Source organism: Ovis aries, chromosome 5 (assembly GCF_016772045.2).
Source record: "Ovis aries strain OAR_USU_Benz2616 breed Rambouillet chromosome 5, ARS-UI_Ramb_v3.0, whole genome shotgun sequence".
NCBI classification, from domain to species: Eukaryota; Metazoa; Chordata; class Mammalia; order Artiodactyla; family Bovidae; genus Ovis; species Ovis aries.
Window position 1 is genome coordinate 81526614 of NC_056058.1, and position 24909 is coordinate 81551522.

General features: G+C 36.5%; 1 protein-coding gene across 2 annotated transcripts in view; it reads right to left on the reverse strand.

Moving 5' to 3' along the window:
• The window catches only part of EDIL3 (EGF like repeats and discoidin domains 3), a 474131-nt gene that overhangs the window by 133353 nt on the left and 315869 nt on the right, over nt 1-24909 (reverse strand). For both annotated transcript variants that reach the window (XM_027970498.3, XM_027970497.3), the window contains 2 exons: nt 8001-8156; nt 6236-6380 (listed from right to left, as the gene is read on the reverse strand). In XM_027970498.3, coding sequence (XP_027826299.1) covers nt 6236-6380; nt 8001-8156 — 301 coding nt within the window. The remainder of the gene's footprint in view (nt 1-6235; nt 6381-8000; nt 8157-24909) is intronic.

The window sequence follows — 24909 nt, forward strand, 5'->3', positions numbered from 1 at the left end:
CAGGAAAGGTGATCTAGTATTCTTATCTCTTTAAGAATTTTCCACAGTTTGTTGTGATCAACAGAGTCCAAGGATTAGCATAGTCAATGAAGTAGAAGTGGACGTTTTTCTGGAATTCTCTTGCTTTTTCAATGATCCAATGGATATTGGTAATTTGATCTCTGGTTTCTCTGCCTTTTCTAAATCCAGCTTGAACATCTGGAAGTTCTCAGTTCACATACTATTGAAGCCTAGCTTAGAAAATTTTGAGCATTATTTTGCCAGTGTGTGAGATGAGTGAAACTGCAGTAGTTGGAGCATTCTTTGGCATTGCCTTTCTTTGGGACTGGAACGGAAGCAGACCTTTTCCAGTCCTCTGGCCACTGCTGAGTTTTCCATATTTGCTGACATATTGAGTGCAGCACTTTCACCGCATCATCTTTTAGGATCTGAAATAGCTCAGCTCGAATTTCATCACCTCCACTAGCTTTGTTTGTAGTGATGCTTTCTAAGGCTCACTTGACTTTGTACTCCAGGATGTCTGGTTCTAGGTGAGTGATCACACCAGTGCAGTTATCTGGGTCATTAAGAAATTTTTGTATAGTCTTCTATGTATTCTTGCCACCTCTTCTTAATATCTTCCGCTTCAGTTAGGTCCATACCATTTTTGTCCTTTTTTGTTCCCGTTTTGCATGAAATGTTTCCTTTGTATCTCTAATTTTCTTGAGGAGATATTTAGTCTTTCCCATTCTATTGCTTTCCTCTGTTTCTTTGCTTTGATCACTTAAGAAGGCTTTCTTATCTGTCCTTGCTATTCTTTGGAACTCTGCATTCAGATGGATATATGTTTCCTTTTTTCTTTTATCTTTGGCTTCTCTACTTTTCTCAGCAATTTATAAAGCCTGCTTAGACAACCATTTTGCCATTTTGCATTTCTTTCTTTGGGGGGGGGTGGTTTCAATCAATGTGCCCTGTACAATCTTATGAACCTCTGTCCATAGTTCTTCAGGGATACTATCTATCAGATCAAATTGCTTGAATTTATTTGTCACTTCAACTGTGTTATCATAAGGGATTTGATTTAGGTCATTCCTGAATGGTCTAGTGGTTTTCCCTACTTCCTTCAATTTAAATCTGAATTCTGCAATAAGAAGTTCATGATATGAGCTACAGTCAGCTCACAGTCTTGTTTTTGCTGACAGTATAGAGCTTCTCCATCTTCGGCTGCAAAGAATATTATCAGTCTGATTTTGTTATTGACCATCTGGTGATGTCCAAGTGTAGAGTCATCTCTTGTGTTGTTGGAAGAGGGTGTTTGCTCTGACCAGTGTGTTATCTTGGCAAAACTCTGTTACCGTTGCCTTGTTCATTTTGTACTCCAAGGCTAAACTTACCTGTTACTCCAGGGATCTCTTGACTTCCTACTTTTACATTCCAGTTCCCTATGATGAAAAGGACATTTTTTTTTTTTTGAAGTTTAGAAGGTCTTTTAGATTGCCACTGAACTGTTCAGCTTCTTTGGCATTAGTATTTGGGGCATGAAAAGTGAAAGCCACTCAGCTCAGTTCAGTCACTCAGTCGTGTCCAACTCTTTGCGACCCCATGAATGCAGCATGCCAGGCCTCCCTGTCCATCACCGACTTCCAGAGTTTACCCAAACTCATGTCCACTGAGTAGGTGATGCCACCCAACCATCTCATCCTCTGTCATCCCCTTCTCTTTCTGCCTTCAATCTTTCCCAGAAAGCCACTCAATTGTGTCCAACTCTTTGCAACCCTATGTACTACACAGTCCATGGAATTCTCAGGCTGGAATGCTGGAGTTTGTAGCCTTTCCCTTCTCCAGGGGATCTTCCCAACCCAGGGATTGAACCCAGGTTTCCCACATTGCAGGCAGATTCTTTACCAGATGAGCCACAGAGGAAGCCCAAGAATACTGGAGTGGGTAGCCTATTCCTTCTCCAGGAGTCAAACTGGGGTCTCCTGCATTGCAGGCTGATTCTTTACCAACTGAGTTATCAGGGAAGATTTGGGGCATAGACTTGGATTACTGTGATATTGAATGGCTTGCCTTGTAAGAGAAGAGAAATCATTCTTTCATTTTTGAGATTGCACCCAAGTACTGCATTTGTTTTGCTGTTTTTTTTTTTTTTAGTTTTTTTTTTTTAAATTTTAAAATCTTTAATTCTTACATGTGTTCCCAAACATGAACCCCCTCCCACCTCCCTCCCCATAACTTTTTGTTGACTAAGAGGGCTACTCCATTTCTTCTAAGGGATTCTTGCCCACAGTTGTAGATGTAATGGTCATCTGAATTAAACTCGCCCATTTTGGTCCATTTTAGTTCACTGAATTCTAAAATGTCGATGTTCACTCTTGACATCTCCTGTTTGACCACTTCCAATTTACCTTGATTCATTGACCTAACATTTCAGGTTCCTATGCAGTATTGCTCTTTACAGCACTGGACTTTACTACCATCCACAGCTGGGCATCGTTTATGCTTTGGCTCAGCCCCTTCATTCTTTCTGGAGTTATTTCTCCACTCTTCTCCAGTAGCGTATTGGGCACCTACCCATCTGGGGAGTTCCTCTTTCAGTGTCATAGCTTTCTGCCTTTTCATACTGTTTATGGAATTCTCCAGGCAAAAATAATGGCGTGGTTTGCCATTCCCTTCTCTAGTGGACCATATTTTGTCAGAACTGTCCACAATGACCCATCTGTTTTGGGTGGCCCTACAGAACATGGTTCATAGTTTCTTTGAGTTAGACAAGGCTGTGATCCATGTGATCAGTTTGGTTAGTTTTTGTGATTGTGGTTTTCATCCTGTCTGTCTCTGATGGATAAGGATAATAGGCTTGTGGATGTTTCTTGATTGGAGGGCTAATACTAAAAATGACCTCAAAGAAGTATATTAAAAAAGTAGTTAACTATTTAGAAACAGTGCTGGCATGTAGCTAGCATTCAGCAAATGTTAGCTAGTTTATTATTTCCACAAAATTCATTGCAACAGGTGACAATGTTACATCCAGAAGTCAGCATATCAGTGGGTATTAAAGAATATATTATGACTGACTATGGTTTCTAAAACTAAGTATTTTAAGTGTAATCTAAGAGAGGTGGCTTAAACTCTTCTTTGATAAAACTAATTCTTAACTACAATTACTTGATTTCTGTTCTAGTCAATCTAAGTCAGTTCGTCCTTCTTGAGTCTCTTCCATGTTTGTCTTCACCTGTACCTTCTAGGAAACTCCTACCTATGCAAAATGACAAAAACTGACACAGAGGTTCAGCAACTGGATGTCTAGCTCAAGTCTTGCTTCCATAGGAAACCTATATCCCAGGTCTCATAAATAGTTCTAGATCCTAAATATAAATTCTAGAAAAGAAAAAAAAAAAAAAACTCATGACCAACTGCTAATATCCTCAAAAATTCATGACAAATCTCAAAGATTCCAGAAAGTTCTAAAGTTTTAGTAGCACCCTGCTTGTCTTCAAGCACTTATAAATTAACATGTGTTCTCTGTATTGTGACTGATAATAATAATAATCAGTCAGATTTCTGACTCATTCATCTATCATCACCACCAACTCTCTGTCCTCCTCCTACCTTGCCACTGGAACTTTGTACAACTGCTTCCTTGGCTTTTGGAAGAGACACAAGTGAAAGGAAACATATTTGTTTTTCTCCTTTTGTGAGATAACACAGTACTTGATGTATTGGATAGAAAAGGAGCACTTTTACTTTGACCACTTCTACTTAGCCACAGAATTCATTTCATTGCCCACTTTATTGCCCAGAGGGGGTGCTGAATAATTTGTTCAAAGAATGAATGAATGATTATTCCTCTACTAATTATGATCACGATCCATTTCATTCTAAGTATCTTAAGTCACATCTCTTTCAGAGAATATTGGGGAATTTTCTTTTTTTAAGTGTCTGGGAAATGATTAACTGCTATCTCATACACTGAGAGATCTTATAACAGTTTATTGACTCCTATAAGGCAGCCTTGGGCTTTACACTGTTGCACTGTGGGAAATAGTTTGTACATTATGTTATTGTTCATTGCCAAGTGTTATAGCTAGTCTATCCTGCCAATTTGCCTCATACCATGAATTTACCTTCTCATCCATAATATTTTATACATACATATTAACTCTTTCCAGAGAAGGCAATGGCACCCCACTCCAGTACTCTTGCCTGAAAAATCCCATGGACAGAGGAGCCTGGTGGGCTGCAGTCCATGGGGTCGCAGGGAGTTGGACACGACTGAGCAACTTCACTTTCACTTTTCACTTTCATTTGTTGGAGAAGGAAATGGCAACCCACTCCAGTGTTCTTGCCTGGAGAATCCCAGGGATGGGGGAGACTGGTGGGCTGCCGTCTATGGGGTCATACAGAGTCGGACACGACTGAAGTGACTTAGCAGCAGCATTAACTCTTTTACCAGCATGCACAATGTGTTATCTATGTGATGGACAATAGCTGAACAGAATAAAGTATTAACAACACAACTGATTATTTTTACAGTTGAAGTGCCCTAGCTTTTATAAACATTCCTTAAGAGATATCATTCCCTGTACACACTTTTAAAATAGATTCGTGGGGTCAGGAGATGGGGTATGACTTCTTTCTGAAAATGTAAAAATCCATAAAGGGTCAGGTATAATCTCTTGTCAAACTTGAAAGTAAAACATATTCATATCTTAAGGGTGTAAACTGTGCCATGTCTGAGACTGGCCTTCATGAATTAAAAGACTGAAAAATTGGGGAAGGTGATGTTCACCAACTAAAAAGCATAGAACTTGCAGCAGACTTCATCGCACGAGGGCTTCCTCTTGATTGCTTTATGATGAATGAGTTCAGGATGACACTGGCCTGTGGTGATGCAGTGACACGCAAGATAAACACTGCAGCAATAATTCTGCCGAGATTTACGGGGAGTCAGTAAGCCTGCTCGAATTACCAAAATAGGGAAAACATCCCTATCGGGGTAATTAATGGTACTAAATCTGTACCATTGATTGCTTCATAAAGGAAACCCACATATAGTATGAAAGTGTGATTCTTAAAATAGATTCACTCATCTGCCCAAATGCCTGTAATTCCTCTGAATGTAGAGGGTTCATTTAAAGTTTGGTTGTTTTGAACAGTCTCTTGCATTTCCTTCAAAACCATTCCCTTTCTTAGCATCACAAATAAACTCCAGAAGGTAAATAGATATAAAGTGTGCATTTTAACCATTGCATGCAGCCTTTTGAAATGAATAAAATGCTCTCAGTTGTCTCTTTGCAGGGATGTGTTACCTAAATGGAATGTTTATAAATATAAAAGGCTCTCATACTTGGAGGTTACACTAAAAAGTGGGACACACATGGATATTTAGTTTTCTTAAAAACACGGTAGTTTCAACAAAATTTCAGGCTACAGTGACAAAGAGAGTTGTAAATGTTTATGACAAAAATATAAGAGTCATCGCCAAAAATACAGCACAGTGAAATGCCTGGGCAAGATTTTCTGTTTAGTGCAGAATCTACCTAGATTGAAAGTGAACAACTGAGAGACCCAGTCATAAAGTCTTCATTTTTATATCTAGTCTTGAAGCTCCAGGAGGCCTAGGATTATTTAAATTTGAGTCCTTTGGTAGTTATCTTTGTGTTTAAAAATCACTTTTTGGGTAATAGGTAAGTTGCTAGATAATAACAATCTAGGAATTCATAGTAGCAATCTTGGTTTTTAAAGTATTGTCTCCTTGGAAACAATGATCAATTTACATGTTTTGGAAAACCTAAAGAAAAAAAAAAGACGAAACTAAACGCTTATGGTAGATGTACAAACAAAAAGCTTACTTTTCTATGCTATACAGTCTAAGTGTAACTGCAGTTTATGAGGTCAGGCAGATTCCAATTTTCACTGAAATTTTCCTAAAACATAACTCATAGTTGCTATTAAAATTAAAAAGACATGTTTAAATTTGACAAGAGTTTCCAGTAAAAATTTGTTGTATTTTCTTTACCACTAAAAGAAATACACTGCCCCTTCTACATTAATCCTATTCTGTAGTGTGTTTTAGAACTTGTTTATCTTTTACCCTCTAAATCTTGCTCCTTCTCACTGAACCAAGCCTTAGACATTTTGTAGCAAAAATGAACATCTATGAATATTGAAAAACTGCAAGCTAGCAACACACTACATACAAGTGTGCTTTGTTTTCCTTTAAAGAGAGTACAAAAAGAGATGATATGAGACTTACCTGACAGTTCACATCCAAGAAGCTCCATTCTCAAAGTGCAATGCCTTCGACAAACTTGGGGATACAGTCTCACATACTGAGCTTTTATGGGGGGTGTGAAAGAGTTAGCATACGGTGTGTTGTTATCAACATTTCCATGGAATACCTATATAAAGAAATAACAGAGTTTAAAATTATTAATTTCAGTTTTTAAAAAAACCTATTTTCAAATATTGACTCTATATCCTACCCAACCAAATCCCTCAAAGACTGGATTAAATAATTTAGAGGTCTGGAGCAATTAGAGAGCACCTTACCATCAGGGCTTTCCTTGTGACTCAGCTGGTAAAGAATCTGCCTGCAGTGCAGGAGACCTGGGTTCAATCCCTGGGTTGGGAAGATCCCCTGGAGAAGGGAAAGGCTACCCACTCCAGTATTCTGGCCTGGAGAATTTCATGGACTACCCAGTCCATGGTGTTTCAAAGAGTCGGACATGACTAAGCAACTTTCACTTACTTTGCCATCAGAAGCAAATCTAAAACCTATAGATAGAATCCTCATTAAAGCTGTAAACCACTGTAACCTATGGCTTAATCTATACCCTATTATGTTGGGCTTATCAATTTAAGTCTAGTCCTTGAGAATGGAATGCTCCTAAAGGGAAATGCCTCCTCAACTTAGTTCGGGATCTGGCTCTATCTATTTATTTTGCTACTTGGTAATTACGTATGTTGTTTTAGGAACCAGCCTTCAGTGTTATTTCCTGATCACTTAGTTTCTCTAAAGAGAAGTCGCTCAGTCATGTCCAACTCTTCATGACCCCGTGGACTGCAGCCTACCAGGCTCCTCCATCCATGGGATTTTCCAGGCAAGAGTACTAGAGTGGGTTGCCATTTCCTTCTCCAAGCTGTGATCAAATTTATGATGCTTTAGGGTCTGAGTCCTCCAGTCCCAGATCACTGGATAAGAGACTCACTTCTTTATATATACATCTCCAGTGAAAAACCAATTTATCTCTAAAATTTAAATGCTAAAATGTTTTATTTTTAATTCCTTTAAATCTCATTTCACTTTATCTTTTCTATAACCTAGTAATCAAAAAACCTATTTACATTCATTTAAGAAGTTAATTAAAAAATCTTTCATAAAATTTATCAGTCTATTTTCATGATTCAGTTTTAAATGGAATGAACTACATTGCTGCTTTTTAAAATTAGAAATTTGTGTTAAAATTAATTAAAAAATTGGAAATATATGAAAGGGCAAAGGAGATACTGAATATCATTATGTAAGATGCACACAGATAAATATTCCTCTAGAATATTTTATTCTGCAGAACAAAAATTTCTTCCAATATTAAGATATTAAGTAATAGAGAGATAGTTAATTTTTCTATAACTAGGTGTTTCTCTTTAAAAATTTTATTTTTTCTTTAACAGTTTTGATCTGTATTTATTTAAGGAGAAGGATCATCTGTCAAAGCAATAAAATGAAATTGAAAGCTGACTATTGTTAAAATAACTGTTATGCACAGGACTATGCTAACCTTGTGATAAAGTATTTATAGTCCCACCAGTTAAAATCTGAGGAAGATTTAAATGGTCGCTACTACACACTGATAATTTGGGATAACTCCTTACCCTCTCCACACACCACTGGTCCTATTAAAAAAGTCATAAATTTATTTTCAACAACATAGGACTACTTTTGACTATTCAGTAGTCACTTGGTAATAGATTATGTATGACAGGTTATGCTCAAATTAAGCAAGACATGGAAGTCTTACCATGTCTTCATTGGTTCCTTTCGCTCTGTACATTGTCCAGGTTTTTCCATCATTACTGTATGCTATTTTGTAGGATTTGATATACTCTGGACTTCCAATCCTCTTGGCTCCTTGAGTAATCACACCAGTAACTCTCATTTTTCTCTGTAAATTTATCTGAGGAGACAAAGTACAATCAACTATAATTTCCCTGCTTTCAGATAACAATGCTTACAGTGTCACATTTGAAAATGGAACATTTTTATTTATTAGTGAAGATTGAAAATAGTATATATCAAGCCTATATCAAGCCTAGCTTCAAAATGCCTTTCTCTAATGGTATACTTTTCATTTTTAAAGTAAAGTAATATATATGAACAAGTTTTAAAAAGGGTAATGTGTCCCCAAAATATAAGTATTGAAAGCATTTGGTGATTATGATATGTGAAGTATGAGTTAGCAAAGTGAAAAATGAGCATGTTATCTTCTCAAAATAACCTCAATGATGTTACCATGAAACTAATATCAAAAAACTGTTAATGTGTCTCAACTGCTTTAGACTTAAAGAAATTCCATTAAAATAAACCATGCAAATCCCTGAGATCTTTGAGTGTTAGAATAAAAAAAGGTAAAGATAACAATGATGGCAAAACACAAATGCAAAAATATCTTCAGTTTCTGAATCTTTATACTGTAGTTTCTGCTTGTGTTAAGTACACGTTCGTCATGGAGAGTTTTTCACCAAATACTTTTCAGTGTATGGAGATGTTCTAACTGATGTTTTCTCTCCATATTTTCTCCCCATTCCAAGTCATAATACAACAGTTTGCTACAGCATAATTATCACCTAAGAAGTTTTTCAACATTTTTCTCATTTAAGTAGAAATTTCCTCGTAATACAACATAATAATTCATTAAATACTACCATGTTAGAAAAATATTTTCTACATATATGGCAAATATTAAAAATTGTTACGGTCACTTTAAAATGCCTTTATGATGTCTATAAAATCTCAAGTTCAGTAGAAAGGTAATGTTTTAATGATCTTGACAAATTGCTATAAAGCTCTCCACTCTTAATTATTAATATTAATAATAACATAGTATAAGAGATTTAAATTGGTGTAATTCAGAGACCACTTCCAGAGAAATCAGGAAATCTTCACATTCATGTAAGTGATAAGGGCTTTCTACTCTCTGACGGGACTCTAAGAGTTAACATATGAAATGGCAGAGGTTGAGCATGAAAAAACCAGCTCCTCTAGAATCATTTGTTTTTAATATGTACATTCATGTCACGTATTTAAAAAGTCAAAAATTGGAACTACAAAAGCAATCCCTGGAGTTTGCACCCCAGACAAAGACTGCAACTCAGTTCAGTTCAGTCACTCAGTCGTGTCCGACTCTTTGTGACCGCATGGAATGTAGCACGCTAGGCTCTTTAGTTCTTCACTTTCTGCCATAAGGGTAGTGTCATCTGCATATCTGAGGTTATTGATATTTCTCCCAGCAATCTTGATTCCAGCTTGTGCTCTTCCAGCCCAGCATTTCTCATGATGTACTCTGCATAGAAGTTAAATAAGCAGGGTGACAATAGACAGCCTTGATGTACTCCTGTCCCCATTTCTAACTGTTGCTTCTAACTGTTCTAACTGTTGCTTCCTGACCTGAATACAGATTTCTCAGGAGGCAGGTCAGGTGGTCTGGTATTCCCATCTCTTTCAGAATTTTCCAGTTTATTGTGATCCACACAGTCAAAGTCTTTGGCATAGACAATAAAGCAGAAATAGATGTCTTCTGGAACTCTCTTGCTTTTTCGATGATTCAGCGGATGTTGGCAATTTGATCTCTGGTTCCTCTGCCTTTTCTAAATCCAGCTTGAACATCTGGAAGTTCATGGTTCATGTATTGCTGAAGTCTGGCTTGGAGAAGTTTGAGCATTACTTTCCTAGTGTGTGAGATGAGTGCAATTGTGCGGTAGTTTGAGCATTCTTTGGCATTGCCTTTCTTTGGAATTGGAATGAGAACTGACCTTTTCCAGTCCTGTGGCCACTGCTGAGTTTTCCCAATTTGCTGGCATATTGAGTGCAGCACTTTCACAGTATATCATCTTCCAGGATTTGAAATAGCTCAACTGGAATTCCATCACCTCCACTAGCTTTGTTCGTAGTGATGCTTTCTAGGGCCCACTTGACTTCACATTCCAGGATGTCTGGCTCTAGGTGAGTGATCATACCATCGTGATTATCTTGGTCGTGAAGATCTTTTTTGTGCAGTTCTTTTGTGTATTGTTGCTACCTCTTCTTTTTATCTTCTGCTTCTCTTAGGTCCATACCATTTCTGTCCTTTATTGAGCCTATCTTTGCATGAAATGTTCCCTTGGTATCTCTAATATTCTTGAAGAGATCTCTATTCTTTCCCATTCTATTATTTTCCTCTATTTCTTTGCACTGATCACTAAGAAAGGCTTTCTTATCTCTCCTTGCTATTCTTCGGAACTCTGCATTCAAATGGGTATATCTTTCCTTTCCTCCTTCGCCTTTCGCCTCTCTTCTTTTCACAGCTATTTGTGAGGCCTCTTCAGACAGCCATTTGTTTTTTTGCATTTTTTTTTTCTTGGGGATGGTCTTGCTCCCTGTCTCCTGTACAATGTCACTAATCTCAGTCCATAGTTCATCAGGCACTCTATCAGATCTAGTCCCTTAAATCTATTTCTCACTTCCACTGTATAATCATAAGGGATTTGTTTTAGGTCATATCTGAATGGTCTAGTGTTTTCCCTACTTTCTTCAATTTAAGTCTGAATTTGGCAATAAGGAGTTCATGATCTGAGTCACAGTCAGCTCTCGGTCTTGTTTTCACTTCTCTATCTTTGGCTGCAAAGAATATAATCAATCTGATTTCAGTGTTGACCATCTGGTGATGTCTATGTGTAGAGCCTTCTCTTGTGTTGTTGGAAGAGGGCATTTGCTACAACTAGTGCATTCTCTTGGCAAAATCCTATTAGCCTTTGCCCTGCTTCATTCTGTACTCCAAGGCCAAATTTGCCTGTTACTCCAGGTGTTTCTTGAATTCCTACTTTTGTATTCTAGTCCCCTATAATGAATAGGACATCTTTTTGGGGTGTTTATTCTAAAAGTCTACAATCTTTTATTTCCCTGGATTTATGGATTTTAAGGGACTTCCTAGGTGGCGCTAGTGATAAAGAACCCACCTGTCAATGTAGGAGGAGACATAAGACACACGTTCTATCCTTGGGTCTGAAACATTCTTTGGAGAAGGAAATGGCAACCCACTCCAGTATTCTTGCCTGGAGAATCCCAAGGACAGAGAAGCCTGGCAGGCTACAGTCCATAGGGGTCACAAAGTGTCAGATATGACTGAAGCGACTTAGCACAGCACAGCACATAGATTTTAAACATGTTAATATGTTAAGGGAAATCCTGAATCTTCATGTAGTCAGGGCCCTTTCAAGCTTCTGAAAGTTTGCTAACATGGCACAGTCCACTTTTCTCTCTATTCTGAGTGTCTCTAAATGTCATTTCTATCTCAGATTCTTCTTCCCCAACTAATGTTCACAAAATGATTCTCTGTCTTTGTTATTGTTGTTCTTTTGCTCAGTCATGACTGACCGTTTGCAACCCCATGGACTCCAGCATGCCAGGCTCCCCTGTCCTTCACCATCTCCTGGAGCTTGCTCAAACTCATGTCCATTGAGTCGGTGATACCATCCAACCATCTCATCCTCTGTCGTTCCCTTCTACTCCTGCCTTCAATCTCTCCCAGCATCAGGGTCTTTGTCTTACTCGATTCTTTGTCTTACTTGTTTATAAAGAAAATCCAGAAATTGGATAAGCTAAAGAACTGGGGCGGATGGTCCCCAGCCTCTGATATGTGAGCATACCCATCTTTCACTCCTGTAATGCAAACCTATAAGTGATATTTTTCTTATTAATTTCTGGGCCTGTAGGTTCTTTTTTCTCCAACAGGGCCAAGTGAGTTGACTTACATATCCAATTTTACTTTTCTCATTTTAGCACTTAAGATATCAAAATCACTGACATGAATACATTTTATGTCCCATTTTTGTTTGGAGGTACAAATAAGAGAATATTCACCATCAAGGCAAATTTTACTTATTACTCTTTAATCTCAATTAGTCTCTAAAGATTGATTTTGGAATTATAATTGTTAGATTCAGTAAAGGTAAGCTCCAAAAGAGACTATCTTAACATATTAGGTAAATGAGCACAACCTTGTGAAAGAGCCATATTCATCCACCATCTTATATACAGCATTCCTCTTTATTTTTCAAGTGGAGAGTCTTCATAGTCTGAATCTTTCTAATATATATAACAAACACTAGACACTATGAATAAAGTGTCCTCCCATTTTGCAAGCCAAATTCCACTTGAAAGTACTGAACATTCCTTTTTCAATTATCTTTTATCTTGTTTACACCTTCTTATAGATGGCCAAATTATCTCTGCTAGAGTTTCAGCTGATGAGCTGTTGACTAATTTTTCTGAAGCTTAAATTGAGTAACAATCAAAAAATGAAAATCTGTGTACATGTTTCTAAGTCATGGCAGAAATGATGTTTTAAAAGATTATTTGCTTTAATATTTATAAGCTCTGAATATATATCTCAAGGAGCTGGAACTCCAGAGAGTAAAGCAGCACCCTCCTTGGGTTGTATCTATTTTAAGTAGTTGAAAGTAAAGGTGTTAGTTGCTCAGTCATGTCCAGTTCTTTGTGACCCCATGGACTTTACCAAGCTCCTCTGTCATGGAATTCTCCTCTCATATACTAAACACTTTAAGCAGGTATCTGTAATTAAATTTCAGTACTGTTTTCATCAAATAAAAAATAAAAACCAAAAAGTGATTCACAGAACACTGGTTCAGGGATTATTAGCAATTATTAAGTTTTAGGCTTTTGAATGCTCCTCTATCTAGTACTACTAAGCTTGGAATAATAAGAAAATCATATAGAAAAGAGCTATGATTTCACTGTCACTGTCATATTCAAATTTAAATACCAGGAATCTATATTACTGTGAGAAATAAACAAAGCCTTGAAGAAGGTTATCACCTGATTTTAGAAATATCTCTACCACAAAACTTATTGCAAGCCATTCCCTCTCCTCCTACTCCAACATTATTTAGGGATTTTTGTGATTCTTTGTAAAATAACATTGGCTAGAAAGTGATCTGATTTCTATTTTGTCTTTTTCTGCCTTTATGGAGGTCTAAATATACTAAAGAGTGGGGATTGCATCAGAAATTTCAAAATTACTCCCTGTGACCTTGATAGATGTTTGGATATGCCATAAAATATTTTCATTTATTTATCCTGTTTCAGAGAAATTATTTTTCCACTGGATGGTAGGTACACTGCCTGTCCTTAAAAATAAAAGTACTTACATTCTAAGGTATTTTGAGTGAACTGCTTTCCCTGTACTAATGTAAATATTAAGAAACATAATCTGGACCTAGAATGCCTAGAATCCAGGCAAAGCCCAGGCTGAAGGCAAAAAAGGACTGACAGTTTCAGCCCTGGTTTTTTCCACTTCTCACCAATGTAATCTTCAACAACTTGTCTAAGCTTCCTGAAATTTAATTTCCTCCCCAGTAAAAGGAATTTTAATAGAATTCTTACGTGTGAAAATTAAATGATAGAGTACATGCAGAAATTTAGTAACACCTGCCACCCAGAAAGCTCCGTGGTTGCTTTTTTTGGGTTGATTTTTAGTTTTTTTGTTCTCTAAATGAAAAGGAGCATTCCTTTTCCATGTTCTCCCCTTATGTGAGCTGATAATCATAATAACCATATTTAAAAAGTATGAAATCAACTTCCAAAGCTATGTACTAATAAGACATTCAGGGTTATTATGTTTACGTGTGTGTGCCTCTGTGTGTGTGTGTGTGTGTGTGTAAATCTAACCATTAGATTCAACATGGGGGAAAGGGAGAAATCAATGAGGTCCTGACAAGATGGCAAACTAGCATGGGCTTCTAGCTCTCTCTGCTGAATCCAGCATCAAATGTATTCTAGGAGAGAAAGCCTTTTGAGACTGATCAAACTCTAACACAAAAAACCTTGGGAAACCTTCAGGAGTTTTTGAGACTTTAGTGCATGGTTGTGTGTCTGGGGTGTGCACAGAGGAAATCCAGGAGCCAACTATGATGAAAACAGGCAACTGAGGGAAGAGCTTTCTAGAAGTGCCATTTCTCATTCTCATTTTGTTTGCCTGGCTCCTCCTCAATTTTCCCATTTCCAGCCTATTGCCTATGGGAGGCCAGCTGGGAATGAGGAGCCCACAGTCACTAAAAGACCTGATTGCTTCACCTTCTGCACCATACTTCTTGTCCACGGATTAAGAAAGTAAAACAGAGGGATGGAGGTCTTGATAAAAGCAATATCTGGAGTTGACCTGGTCTTCTGCAGGGAGAAGACAGATTTTAGTTGAATACAGCCATAGTCAATTCACTCAAAGTAACGAAGCTAGGGCATGGGTTTCACCTTTCCCTCCAGGTATATCACTAGCCAAGATATTAATAAAAAACAACTCTCTCAGGAACAGAAGAAGGAAAAAAAAGAACTAATATAGAAAAAAATAATTTAAAAGTGGCAAGTTAAGACTTCACATTTTTAAAAAAAATCTCCAAGATAAAGAAGTTTTTGGAACATAGGACAGAAATAAGTATATAAATAAGAACCAATTGGAAATAATGAGAATAAAAAATATAAAGTAAAATGAAGTTTAAAATGAAGCTGAACAAGTTCCCATTGGGGCTATTTCAAGCAAAGAGTCACAGTTGAAGAAGACAGTAGTGAGCAGAAAGACAGGTTATGAAATCCTTTCTAAATGGCAATGGGATGGGATAAAGATATTGTTCATATTGGCAGATGATATAAAAATTTACTTTGAAAATTCAACAGAAATTAATAATAAATATTAATTAAAAAGTTCTGCCAGTTTGCTTAATATAAGATCCACATTTAATTAATCTGTATCAATAATTATTTAATAATTATCAACAATTATCGAAGGAAAATATAATACAAATAATCAAAATAGCATGATCCTGGCACATGTAAAGGCAGCTTGATCAATAAAACAGAAGAGAAAATCAGTAAATAGATCCCGGTATGTAAGGAAATTTTGCATATGAAATAAACAATACTCAAATTAGTAGATAAAATGAGCAAAGGATTTCATTAGTTGAGATCTAAGGAAAGACCTATGAATATTAAACATGAAAGATACTCAGTCTTACTCATATAAATCAAATTAAATCTACCCCAAGTTACTAAAATTCACCTTTCACAAGAGCAAAAAGGAAAAAAAAAATTATATGCTATATCAAAAGTATAAAGAAATAGGCAAGCATATAAATTCATGATGACAGTATAAATGACATAGTCTTGTATGAAGGACAATTTATGACTTGAAACAAAATGACAAATGCATATTTTCTTAAAGTCACCAATTTCATTCTAGGAATGCTGGCTACAAGTATAATCATATATAGGCAAAATGATGTAGGTACCAAGTTGTTCTCCCGGTACAAAGTTGTCCCCTGCAGTGCTCTATAAAACACAATTTCAAACAATTTAAAATGTCTGTTTATAGGGGTCTAAGCCATTTTATTATGAAGTCCAGAAAATGAATACAATTCAGTTGTAAGACAAAAGAATAGGAATGAAGGAGAGGAAGTGGGCAAGGAGAGAGGAGAGAGAGATCTTGGGATACAATTTAAGAAATTACTGCTTTCAAGTTTTGGTGTGCTATCAAGCAGATCTACAATTATCTGGAAACTGCGTGAAAAGAGAAATAACAGGACAATGTGTATTGCATACTCCTCTTTATTATAAAGGGCAAATAATATGCATATTTTCTTATATGTAGTTATAATTATATGGCACAAACAAGAAACTGCCTAACAATAGTTTCAAATGAAGTTAAACAGATACCTTGAAGAGAGAGAAGTAGGAAGAATTTTTATTATAATCTTCTGTGTCTTTTGAAACTTCTAATGTGTAGGTGTCTTACCTATTCAAAATACACATAAAATTAAAGTGAAAAAAATGATAAGATGCTATTTATAATAGCAAACTAATTATAAAATACCTAGAAATTTACCTCAAAAATAATTAATATGATCTTATGGAGAATATTTTTTAACTAGAAGATCTTACAGAATACCAGTATAAATTTTAATGGATGAGATAATACAATAAATTTATTCTTTCAGTTCTGTAAATTTGTCATAAAATTTTATTCTAAAAATGTATACTTTTTTATTTTGAATGATACACTGACAAACTTCCATTAATAGCGAAATGAATCTTCAAAAAGAAGTAATAAAATGGGAGAAGTCTGCTATGTATTAAGAATTCCAGGACCATGTGGAATAAAATAATGTGGTGCCAGCACATAGGAATACCCAGACCATCTTACCTGTCTCATGAGAAACCTGTATGCACGTCAAGAAGCAACAGTTAGAACCCTGTACGGAACAAGTGATTGGCTCAAGATGGAGAAAGGAGTACGACAGGGCTGTCTGCTATCACCCTGTTTGTTTAATCTATATGCTGAGCACATTGAGAAACGCCAGCTGGATGAGTTACAAGCTGGAATCAAGACAGATGGGAGAAACATCAACAGCCTCAGATATACATTGGATACCACTCTAATAGCAGAAAGCAAAGAGGAACTAAAGAGCCTCTTGATGAGAGTGAAGAAGGAGAGTGAAAGAGCTGGTTAAAACTAAACATTAAAAAAAATGAGATCATGGCATCCAGCCCCATCACTTCATGGCAAATAGAAGGGGAAAAGGTGGAAGCAGCAACAGATTTCCTCTTCTTGGGCTCTAGAATCACTGCAGATGGTGACTGCAGCCATGAAATTAGACGGCAACTGCCTCTTGGCAGGAAAGCTATGACACACCTAGACATGTATTGAAAAGCAGAGACATTACTCTGTCAACAAAGGTCCATATAGTCAAGGCTATGGTCTTCCCCATGGGCACATACAGTTGTGAGAGCTGAACCATAAAGAAGGTGGAGCTTGGAGAATTGATGCCTTTGAACTGTGGTGCTGGAGAAGACTCCTGAGAGTCCCTTGGACAGCAAGGAGATCAAGTCAGTCAATCTAAAAGGAAATCAACCCTGAATACTGGTTGGAAGGACTGATGCTGCAGCTGAAGCTGCAGTATTTTGGTCATCTGATATGAATCATTGACTAATTGGAAAAGTCTCATTTGGTGGGAAAGATTGAGGGCTGAAAGAGAAGAGAGCCATTAAAGGATGAGATGGTTGGATGGAATCATTGATGCAATGGACAGGAACGTGGGCAAACTTCGGGAGATGGTCAGGGACAGGGAAGCCTGGCATGCTGCAGTCCACGGGGTCGCAAAGAGTCCAACATGACTGGGCCACTGAACAACAGCAGCACTAGGTAGGAAAAAATACACGTGAATTGGAAGGGGGATCCAGAAAGAGATTAAAATATATACTTACACTTGAGGCAGCATTACAAGTCAGGGGGGAAAGGATAGATTATTTAGTAAATGGTGCTGGGAAAATTGATTCTCTATGTAGAGAAAAATGAAGTTGGATTGGAATGTACTAAGGACCGAATGTGAAAAGTAACACTATTCATCTAATAGGAGAAAATGTAGAAACATATTTTTATGACCCTAAAGTTAAAGAAAATGTTCTTTTAAGAAGGCCAGAGAAGTACAGAATGTGAAGGAAAAATAAAATTGGCTCCAAAAGGAAATTAAAGGTTTCTATTCAACTAAGTACATCACAGGGAAGGTTAATAGAAAGGTGACAGCCTTTGATATTTGTAATGTCAAAAACTGGCAGGTTATTTAATGTACTAGTTCTCATACTTTTAGATCTCAAGACTCCCTTACTCTTAAAAATTATTGAAAGACCTAAAAAGCAAATGCACTCACATCTGATACTTGGAACACACACACACACATATAAAAATGCTTATTGTATTAAAAATGAAAATATCACATTTTAGAAATATTTGATTTTTTAAAGAACTATTATAATCATAATAATTTATTAATCAAATATTACAGTAGCAAACCAATTATATCTTAACATAAGCTTCATAATATCATAAAATTGTCCAAAGCCAAAATTCTACTGAGTTGTGTTCATTTTATATTTTGTAAAAATGTCTTCAGTATCTGACTTAAAAGAAGGTAAGTAGGTTCTCATATTTGCTTCTATATCAAGTGGACTACAAAACATTATTTGCCTGAAGTATGTGAGGAAAATCTAGCTTCACATAGATATCTAGTTGGAAAAAGAAGCAGCATTTTAATAACTTTCCAGATAAGTATTCATATTCTTCTTTGCTACCATATCACAACTTAACAAAAAAAACAGTTTCTTAAATGTTAGCTATGGTGTGTAATCTAAAATCTACCAGGGAAATTCTCACAGTCATCATGTTAAAATCCATTGGCTTATTTCGCACTTTGAATGGATCTTTATTACTCACGCATTTTTGGTTTTGTAACATCATGCATTGGTCATTTGGAAAATACAGACTCACTGAGCTATGTGGATTCTTTAAAAGATTACACATTTTATTATTATATAATATCAAAAAAGGCATTTTTGTTAATATCACTACCAATTTCATTAAAAAATCTTAATCTTAACTTGGAATCTCTCAAGTTCATGCTGGCAATTGTATTTTTTCCAAACTTCTAATTTTCCCTTGAAATTTCAAGCTTTATCTAGCAACAAATACTGTCAATTGTTTTCCCTAATATGGCAAGGCTACTTGAGTTCATTTTCAAGAAAATATCTGCCAAATCTCCAGTTGCGAATAGTCATGGTTTGTTAGTTGTTCTTTGAAGTAAACTTGATGCTCAAAAAAGGAGGCAGTGGTTCAGCTTGCAAATCACACAATCTCCCAAGTACGACTCCTGAAGATTATTGCTACACTTCAGTACCCAGCAGAAGTTCTCTCCCTGTGAGACCCATATCATCACACAGAATATTAAAGATACAGCCAGCACTGGCATTTAATAAAATTAATGATCATTACTGTTTCATGAAGGACATTCTTAATTGAGCTTGATCTTTCTTTTCTCTTTTTCTCCAGCATGTACATGATGAAGGTGACTATAAAGACTATTAGTACAGTTTGATGCTACTGTCTCGATTTGTGCGAAAGCTCCAGCAGTTTTACCCACCAGTCTTTTGTGGCATTAGTACCAATGTTAATATAGTGAAGATATTCAAGAAAATCTTATAATTATTATAGAAACAGCGTTGACCTGTGAACCTTCTGAACAGATCTTTGGGGATCCCTGCCTCCACGTGTACTGCAAGTTCAGTTGAGAACTACTGACATGAAATATACAAGAGGTTATTACAAACACACAACACACACACAAACTCCAAAGAGATGAAGAAACTAACAGAAAAAAGAGGAAAGCATATTAATAGGCAATTCAGATAGTTAACTTTCACTTTTAAGTAAATGCAAACTAAATGAAAAGCAATTTATAACTAACAATGAATGTATAGCCAAAGTGGCAAAACAAAAAACATGAGATAATATCAAGTATTACTGGAGTATTCCTCTGCTTATGGTGGGAGTATCAAATGGTTTGTAACTATGAAGTAACTACGGTAACTATGAAGTAACTATGGTTACTTCAATGCATTAGTTGTTAGTGAAAATTAATCAACTTATTCCTGAGCATTCTCCCCACCTCAAATTTCTCTGTTGGTAATCAATGAGAAATACATATACGTATTTATTGTAGAACTTTTTTATATTAGCAACGGATAGCAGCTGAAATGATTTATCTCTCAAGGAATAAAAATTTTAAACATAAAATGTGCATGCAAACGTGTCTGTGTGTGCCCCTGCACGCATTCACAAAGGCATACTTTCTGAGATCCAGAAGTAATTAACTAGATTCAAATATATTGGGTTGGCAAAAAGTTGGTCAGGTTTTTCTGCATAGGAAAATAATAGTATTAATAGCTTTTCTGTATAGAAAAACTCAAATGAATATTTTGGGCAACTCAATAGCTATCTAAAAAAATAATTATAGATCAATGGAATATGATAGAAAACCCAAAAATAAACCCATGCAACTACGGTCAAATAATATATGAAAAAGGAGGCAAGACTATACAATGTTGGAAAGACAGTCTCTTCAACAAATGGTGCTGGGAAAACTGGACAGCTACATGAAAAAAATGAAGTCAGACCCCTCTTTAACACCAAACACAAAAATAAGTTCAAAATGGATTAAAGGCCATAATGTGAGATCAGATACTATAAAACTCTTGGAGGAAAACAAAGGCAGAACACTGACATAAATTGCAGCAATATCTCCATCAATTCATCTCCCAGAAATGGAAATAAAAACAAAAATAAATTGGATCCACCTAAACCCAAAAACTTTTTCACAGCAAAGAAAACAATAAACAAAATGAAAAGACAAATCACAGATTGGGAAAAAAAAAAAACAATTTGTAAATGGTGTGATCAACAAGGTATTAGTTTCCAAAGCCTCCAAACAGCTAATTATGCTGCACAGCGTCAAAACAAACCACCCAATGAAAAAATGGGCAGAAGACCTAAATAGACATTTCTCCAAAGAAGACATATAGATGTCCAAGAGGCACAGGAAAAGATATTCAGCATCACTGATTATTAGAGAAATGCAAGTCAAAACTACAATGAGATATGAAGTCATACCTCCCAGAAATGGCCATCATCGAAAAATCCACAAGCAGTAAATGCTGGAGAGGGTGTGGAGGTAGGAACTAAACTGTTGGTGGGGATGTAAATTGGTATAGCCACCATGGAGAACAGTATGGAGGTTCCTTAAAAAACTAAAAATAGAGCTACCATGAATCACTGCAATCCCATTCCTGGGCATGTATCTGGAGAAAAACATGACTGGAGAGGATCCATGCACCCTTGTTCATTTTAGCACTATTTACAATAGCCAAGACATGGAAGCAACTTAAGCGTCCTTCGACAGAGGAATGGATAAAGAAGATGTGGTACATAGATGCAGTGGAATATTACTCAGCCATTAAAAAGAATGAAATAATGCCATTTGTAGCAACATGGACGGGCCTATGGATTGCCATAGTGAGTGAAGTAAGTCATATGTAGGAGAAATATTGTATGACATCCCTTATACGTAGAATCTATAAAGAAATTATACAAAATAACTTACAAAAGAGAAAGACTCACAGACTTAAGAGAATGAACCTACAGTTACCAGGAGGCAGGATAGGGTGAAGGATTAGTTAGGGACTTTGGGATGGACGTATACCGACTGCTATATTTAAAATGGATCACCAATAGGATCTACTGTATAGCACATGGAACTTGGCTCATTATTATGTGACAGTTTGGATGGAAGGGGAGTTTGGGGGAGAGCAGATATATGTATATGTATAGCTGAATCCCTTTGCTGTCCACCTGAAACTATCACAACATTGTTAATCAGCTATGCCCCAATACAAAATACAGTTTTTTAAAAAATGACACAATAGCATTTATATATTTAAAAAACATATACAACATAACACAACATAACCACGAACTTTTCAATATATCACTTGTGCAAATCAACACAGGACAGGTAAAATGAAAGGTTATACATCATCTCTTCTAGGTTGAATTTCTATAAGAGAAGAAGAATGAGAGAAGACGGGGAATGAGTAACAATGCCAGGAAAGGAGATTCATCCTGAAATCAGTGCTTGCAAATGATATTCTAAGTGGGGGAAGGGATTAGTGGTGCTTCTCATTTCCCCTTCTGTTCTCAAGGAAAAGAACTTAAGTATGTCATATGAAGCTGAAGCATATGAATACTTTGGCCACCTGATGCAAAGAGCCGACTTACTGGAAAAGATGCTGGGAAAGACTGAAGGCAAGGGGGAAGAGGGCTGCAGAGGATGAGATGGTGAGGTAGCATCAGGCTCAATGGACATGAATCTGAGCAAACTCTGGGAGACAGGCAAGGACAGGGAAACCTGGCATGGAGCAGGCCACGGGCTCACAAAGAGTCAGACAGGACTTACTGGCTGAACACTGAATAATCGCCATCTGATCTAACAGTACATACAAAAGTATTTTCTGATACTCATTCTCTAGTATGAAATACAGTGCCATAAGCATTTCAAACATAATAACATACTTAGAAGTATTTACAGTTGTCAGTCTTAGGCAAAGGCTAGTATTAAATAAGCAATTAGCTTTAAGAATAGCTTTATGAATAGTTAATTGCTTTTTTTCTCTTTCTACCTCAAGCTAGAAGTTCTGATATGCCTAAATAATGCATTCCAGTGTGAGTTTGACTGGTATTACTACATAAAAACAATACGAACATAAAATGCAAGTAAACAGTTTGCCAAAAGGAACTACTTGCTACTTAACTGAAAAAGATTTCAGTATCTAAAATTTTGTAATATTTGGGAAGTGGAAGAGGAAATTTTTTTTTCAGAAGAAACTCTAGGAAACATTTGCCAATTAAAGGTTTATAAAAGATAAAGTGAGGCATATTAAAAATTTAAGGGTTTATCTGATCAAACATTGATTGGAATGGGGTAGCACCAAATCAGATGTAAGAATGTTCCACAAACAGGAGCTTAGGGGAGACTTTGAGAAGAGGGGAAAGTAAAGCAATTATTTGATTAGCTATAGCTTAAGCAGTTGCATCATTTGGGAAAATCTAGTCGGTTGTTTGTGATTGGTTGTATTTAGGTTTCCATTTCTTAACCTTGAGGAATTTATAGGCTTAGGTTTGTGTTTGCTTATGTAGGCTGCTAAGGTACTAAAGTCAACTCAATCTAAAACATACAAACAGCTCATATAACCCAATATATTAAAAAAAAAAAACCCAAACAATCCAGTAAAAAAATGGGCATAAAACCGGAATACACAGAAAATACACAAATGGTTAACAGGACATGAAAAGATGCTCAACATCACTAATTATCAGAGCAGTGCAAATCAAAACTACAATGAGATATCACCTCTAATCTGTCATTAAAATGTCTAAGAATAACAAATGTTGGCAAGGATATGGAGAAAAGGGAGCCCTTATACACTATTAATGGGAATGTAAATTGGTATAGTCACCATGGAAAACAATATGAATGTTCCTCAGAAAATTAAAAATAGAGTCATCATTTCCACTCTTGGGTACATATCTGGAAAAAATGAAAATACTACTTTGAAAAGATCCATGCACCATAATGTTCATAGCAGAATTTTTAATAAAAGCCAAGATATCAAAGTAACCCAAGTGTCCATCAACAGACAAAAGGATAAAGAAGAAGTGACATGTACATATATGAACATTATTCAGCCATAAAAACAATGATACTTTGCCATTTGCGGCAACACGGATGGATCTAGAGAATACTGTGCTTAGTAAATTCTCAGACAGAGAAAGACAAATTCTAAGCATTTTAACTTATATGTATAACACAAAACATAAAACAAGTGTTCATATATATCAAAACAGAAACAGACACACAGATACACAAAACAAATCAGTAGTTACCAATGGGGAGAGGGAAGGAAGGGCACGTTAGGGGTATGGAAATAAGAAATAAAAATGATTATGTATTAAAAATGCAACAAGGATATACTGTATAAATACAGTGAATTATGGCAATTATCTTATAATAACTTTTAATGGCATATATACTATAAAAATACAGAAACACTATTCTGTACACCTGAAACTAATATAATGTTGTAAACTCTACTAAAGCTAAACTCCTTGTTTAATTTAATAAGATCAATTAATAAGAAAAATAAATGCTTGATTCATAACTTATTAGTAGGAAAATGATATTAAAGTCATGCTGAATCATGTTAAAATCACTTCAGTTCAGTTCAGTTGCCCAGTCATGTCCGACTCTGTGACCCCATCAATCGCAACACGCCAGGCCTCCCTGTCCATTACCAACTCCCAGAATTCAATCAGACTCATGTCCATCGAGTCAGTGATGCTATCCAGCCATCTCATCCTCTGTTGTCCCCTTCTCCTCCTGCCCCCAATCCCTCCCAGCATCAGAGTCTTTTCCAATGAGTCAACTCTTCTCATGAGGTGGCCAAAGTATCGGAGTCTCAGCTTCAGCATCAGCCCTTACAGTGAGAACCCAGGACTAATCTCCTTTAGGATGGACTGGTTAGATCTCTTTGCAGTCCAAGGGACTCTCAACAGTCTTCTCCAACACCACAGTTCAAAAGCATCAATTTGGTGCTCAGCTTTCTTCACAGTCCGACTCTCACATCCATATGTGACCAATGGAAAAACTATAGCCTTGACTAGATGGACCTTTGTTGGCAAAGTAATGTCTCTGCTTTTGAATATGCTCTCTAGGTTGGTCATAACTTTCCTTCCAAGGAGTAAACACTTAGGGGTTGTTTATTTCATTGTTGTTGGGACACACAAAAATCAGTAGTCTGTGATTTGCTATTTAAAAAATGAATATTTGAAGGTTAGGTAACATATTCCACTGCTTGCTTGCTTAGTCCTGTCTGACTCTTTGCGACCCTATGGATGGCAGCATGCCAGGCTTCCCTGTCCTTCACCATCTCCCAGAGCTTGCTCAAACTCCTGTCCACTGAGTCAGTGATGCCATCCAACCGTCTCATTCTCTGACGTCCCCTTCTCCTCCTGCTTGCAATGATTCCCAGCACAGGGTCTTTTTCAATGAATCGGCTCTTTGTATCAGGTGGCCAAAGTATTGGAGCTTCAGCTTCAGCATCAGTCCTTCCAGTGAATATTGACGATTGATTTCCTATAGGATTGATTGGTTTGATCTCCTTGTTCTCCAATGGACTCTCAAAAGTCTTCTCAAAAAAAAAAAAAAAAGTCTTCTCTAACACCA